General features: G+C 34.0%; 1 protein-coding gene across 2 annotated transcripts in view; it reads right to left on the reverse strand.

The window, feature by feature from the left end:
• The window catches only part of TAF2 (TATA-box binding protein associated factor 2), a 127,016-nt gene that overhangs the window by 30,069 nt on the left and 92,003 nt on the right, over positions 1–4,944 (reverse strand). For both annotated transcript variants that reach the window (XM_019528103.1, XM_019528104.1), the window contains 2 exons: positions 4,095–4,164; positions 1,832–1,941 (listed from right to left, as the gene is read on the reverse strand). In XM_019528103.1, coding sequence (XP_019383648.1) covers positions 1,832–1,941; positions 4,095–4,164 — 180 coding nt within the window. The remainder of the gene's footprint in view (positions 1–1,831; positions 1,942–4,094; positions 4,165–4,944) is intronic.

A 4,944-nucleotide genomic window follows, 5' to 3' on the forward strand; every position in this document is an offset into this window, starting at 1 on the left:
TAGAAAAAACATTTAAAGCTACATCTATGTCCGAATCATTGAATCTCACCAAATCGATTCAGAGAGATTAAAAGGGTCTTCTGATTTGATTCGGATCCAGAGATTCGGCCACCAAATTGGGCCAAATCTCCTCCAAATTGAAGCAGCAACTGAAGCCTCACACAGCCCTAATAGTTAGTTAAGTCTACAGCTAGCAACTCTGGTAGCTACCTATGTTATACCCTACTTAGGAAATTTATCTGGACAGTCAACTTATAAACAGAACAAGAAAAGTGTTCTCCTGAGTTAAGAACCACTAAACTACAATTATGCTTTGTGATATTAAAAGGTCAGGATAGTTTACATCACAGAATTTACCCAACTATTTTGGTTAAATACACTTCTGAGAAAATAATGCTGACTTTCCATTTGCATCTGTCCCTTCTTTACATAGCAGGATGGCAGATTTGTTAAGTTTAAATACCTACTAGTTGATGAACATCTGAACCACTGTAAATCCATGCTATCACTGCACTATTAGGAACTCTAAACAATATTAGTTTTCTGTATGTCAAAAATACAAACAATTAAACACAAAGGATTCAAGGGAGGTGTTGGGGAGGAACCATTAGGTTCTTATTTTAAGTTTTAAATATAAACAGACCAATTTTAGGACCACACAGCCTTAAAGAGGATGGATTACTAATTCATCTTGCTTTAACAAATATTTTATTGGCATTCTAGGACTTTACAATTAGCCTTTACAAAATACGAAATTAGAGTAGAATGTCATTGTAACGCACATAGATGCAAGTGTTTAAACCCCCCATAAATCATGATGATGACATGTTATTTAAAAATTGCAAAAAGGGGTAATGGGTATAAGTAATACAGAACACATGCTCTTCTTTTGAGAAAAAGGAAACACAAATTCTCTGGTGGGAACATCAGAATAGTTTATTTCCTGAATCTGACATTTGGCAAATCCTACAAAACTGAACTACTACTAGTCTCCCCACATCAACCCCTACAGTGTAGCTGTAAACTTTCAAACACTAAAAATAACAATGCAAAGAGAACAGTCAGCTCTTGATGATCTAAAAGACTATAAATATGTTTACAATGTAATCTGCATAGCAAGATGTCAAATGTTAAAGTGTAGTTTGCCAGCACTAGATAAAACCGCCTCACTAATGAGCAACACACGTTAATGGTAAGGATAAAAACCCTTCTCCCATTACAATTTTTACTAGTCAAACAAAGCAAAAGCAACTAAAAACTTACTAAAAGCAATTAACAGTAAATAAAAACAGTTCAATTTTCCACAGAAATCCTAAAATTTATTTTCCTCATTTTGATTCTCTTTTGTGGTAGAACTAATAGAAGACCTTATTAATCTAATGAAAAATTTGAGATATTTAAATAATTTGAATGCAGAAAATAAAGGATTTATTTAGAAGTTCTAAATAAGAACATTACACTCAGGAGAACCAATTTAATAATAGAAAAACCACAATATGCAAAATGGCAGTATAAGGTGAAGCTAAGTGCCACCTCTGTGCTTTACAACATTTGACAAAACTTTTTCTTTGCAGACTTGTAAAAAAGAATCCTACCCACATTGTGATTTATTTGGCTGCTATCCATGCCAGATGTGCACTGCCACAAAGGATGGAGAGAAACAGGAAGCTGAAGAAAACCTTATATTTTGGGGTTGCCCCACATACATGTGCATGGAAAGACTATTTTTTAAGTTTCTACAAGGAAATCTAGAGAAGAAAGCTCACTTAATTACTTTAAAGAGATCCATTGGAATATTAACCATTTTTTTAAAATAGAAAAGACACTCAACCTGAATTCATAAGTTTCCAAAGCTGATCTACTAAGGCTTCATTGCACAAGGGAGACTCCATATTCTTCGTAAATGGTGGATTCTTTGTCAACATTTCCAAAATTTTATGCCTAAAAAGGAGAAATGAAAGGTTTTTTTAATTCAAATGAATTGCACCATTTTAAAACCTCTTTAGAACACTAGAGTTTTTACTACCTTGCAGGCTTTTTACTAAAAGTCTAAAATTTGTGAGTTTCTCTTTACTCCTTTCCTTTGTTTATAGATGTATACATTCACTTCTTATGCCTAACTTTTAAAATGTATATGGACATTCACTCTTCCATGAGAAACTTTGCTGGGAATGATTCAACCCCGATTGTTCTCAGGTTGTTTTTTCCTGGACTAAGTACAGACAGTCAAAAAGTCCAAGGCTGAATCAATTAAATCTTTGCAGGCGAGTCTGAGCTGCTTAGATTGAACTGATGAGCAAGTGAACAGACGTTCATCTTTTAATTCCAGAAATGCAGCCACATGCCTTCAGCAGCCCAGGCCAGAAGCCAGGGGTGCTAGAGCATGTCACCCTGCTCAGCTGGAGCAGACAGCTTGAGTCAAAGCTATCCCACCCACCCTGTGAAGTGGGGTTTGTAGGGGAGGTGTAAGGCATCCTGGGATGCTGCGACACAAAGTTAACTTGAACCTGGAGGGGATCTGGGACAGAAGTTCAGCAAACTGATTTAGCCTAAATCAGTTAAGTCTGATGCTTCATCCATCCAGGTTTATCTTCAACTGGTTTCAGCCATTTGGAAAGCAGTTTATGTGCACTGAACTTCTGTTGCGTTACAGATTTGAACTAGTTTCCAATCACTTATACCAGTTTGTGTGTAATTTCTGACCCTAGCCCTGGAGTGGCCATTTCTTTTTGGGCCAAAAAACCTGAACATCTGTACAGTCATGGTTTCTCTTGGGAGAGCAGCAACTCTTCCAGGAGAAACCAAATGCCTATACAGGATGTGTCCAAGGTGGCTATAAGTAGGTTTTCACAAGGACAAGAAGTTATGGTAAGGGAATGATACGGTAAGTTCCAGTAAACATTTAATTATTTTAAATTCTTTTAAAGGGACACTGTCAAGTTGGAAATTATGCTACAGTATGAAAATGTTATACCTATGCATGCAATGTCTCTGAGTTACTATGGTAGAATGTAGTTGGCAAAATAAATAAATAAAAAAAGACTGAAAACAATTTGGGAACAGACACTCTCACCACTGTCCCTCTGCACTTACTTATTTATTGGTCTTTACAACATGAGAACAGAAAAAAACCTAAATGTTTTAAGGACTTTTTTTTTTTTTAATGTGGAACATAACATGAAAAGCATGATGAATTTGAAATGGGATTTTTTAAGTGAGAACTGACCATACCTCAAGATCATTTGTTTCCTCAACTAAAGCTGTCAATTTATTTAACCTCAAAGAGTACATAATTTCCTTCAGATCATACATTCCCCAAACAAATTCATAACTATGTATTTGTACAAGAAACCAAGTGAAATGTTGAAATGGAAGATATGAAAATATATTCTTTTAGAGACAAAACACATCAGTATTGGTCCCCCAAAAAAGACACTAAGAGAAAAGTGATGAAGATTAACCCCAGTATTCAGAGGCTGTCACTACCTGTGCCAAAATATTTAGAGTCTCTCATTGGCTTGAGCAAAGTTGAAACAAAACAGGAAAAATTATCAATAAAACCACAACATTTTCACTTGTTATCCTTCCACCCCATCTACAGTCTAACAATTGTTTTACACTCCTTGGTGACCGAACATAATAATAATGTGCATTCTGTTCTAAGTGCTTTTTGAAACCATACAAAAATCCTTTTCCTGTATGATACAGATCAATATGATATCTGGATACATTAACTTTATGTAAGAAAGTCTATCCGTAGACATTTTAAGAGAGACAAAAAACAGACTTAACTGGTTTAATCTGACAATGAAATGTGATTAATTTTTGTCTTCTTACATCATGAATGGATAAACAATTTAACACTTCATTAAACAAATTACTATACACACCAAAAATGGATTTAATAATAGAAAAACAATGAAAAATTGAAACAAGTGTACACAGAAATGTCCATAGAATTTCAAAGGAAAGAAAACAGATTTACCATCTAGTTAATATCGTTAGATAACCTATTGTAAAACATGCCCTAAAAACACTTGCATAGAAATTCTAATGTTAGTGAAAAACGCCGACTTATTTATAGACGTACTAACCTTACGTAAGGCACAGGGTCATTCTGAACCATAGTAAGTAGCCACTGTAGTTCCTCATAGCTCCTATCAACTAGAAAGAAAAATTTTGATGACCTGTTAATACCACCTAGGAATAACAGAAGGAGAAAGAAGAGAATACTCCAGAAATTATTTTATACATGCTACGCAGAAATTATCTGTAGCTGCAGGCATGACTGAAATATATCAAAATCAAACCAGCAGCTAGTGGATCAATTCACGCCCCCCCCCCAAATGAAAACTTTAAGAAGTGTGTACAACAATTGATGAGGAATTGTTTGGACTGACAACGGTCAAAAAAGTTTGGGAATACTGGAATAAAAATAAATCTGTCTCTCTGCATATTACTGTTAGTGGTACATGTAAAGTTATCACTATCTAATTATTTAAAGGAACACAAGTTATTCAGTTTTCAGTATTACCCATTCATAATTTTACAAATTTTTAAAAGCGAATAAAACACAACAGTAGTCTAAAAAGGAAAATCTTGATATTAATCATACATTAAGTTTTGTGAGAGGTCACTCTAGCTAAAACCAACATTATAAAAATATAGTTGTTAAACCATCAGCCTTATAAACACACAAAACACCGAACCTATCCATGTAAACAAAAACTTTAAAAAATATTTTCTATTAATGTATTTTTCAATTTTCAAATATTTCCAGTTGTGTATGTTAGCATGTACTTCTAGACTAATTATCGTGTTCCAATTTATTATTAGAAATTAAATTGGCAGGTTAGGTTTAAACTTAAAAACACTTTACAATATTTCTAATTTCTCCAAATAATACAACAAAACAGAAAACAATAGTATAGGATAAGGTTTTTA

The sequence above is a fragment of the Gavialis gangeticus genome, unplaced genomic scaffold (genome assembly GCF_001723915.1).
Source record: "Gavialis gangeticus isolate Ggan-Ray unplaced genomic scaffold, GavGan_comp1, whole genome shotgun sequence".
Classification (NCBI taxonomy): domain Eukaryota; kingdom Metazoa; phylum Chordata; order Crocodylia; family Gavialidae; genus Gavialis; species Gavialis gangeticus.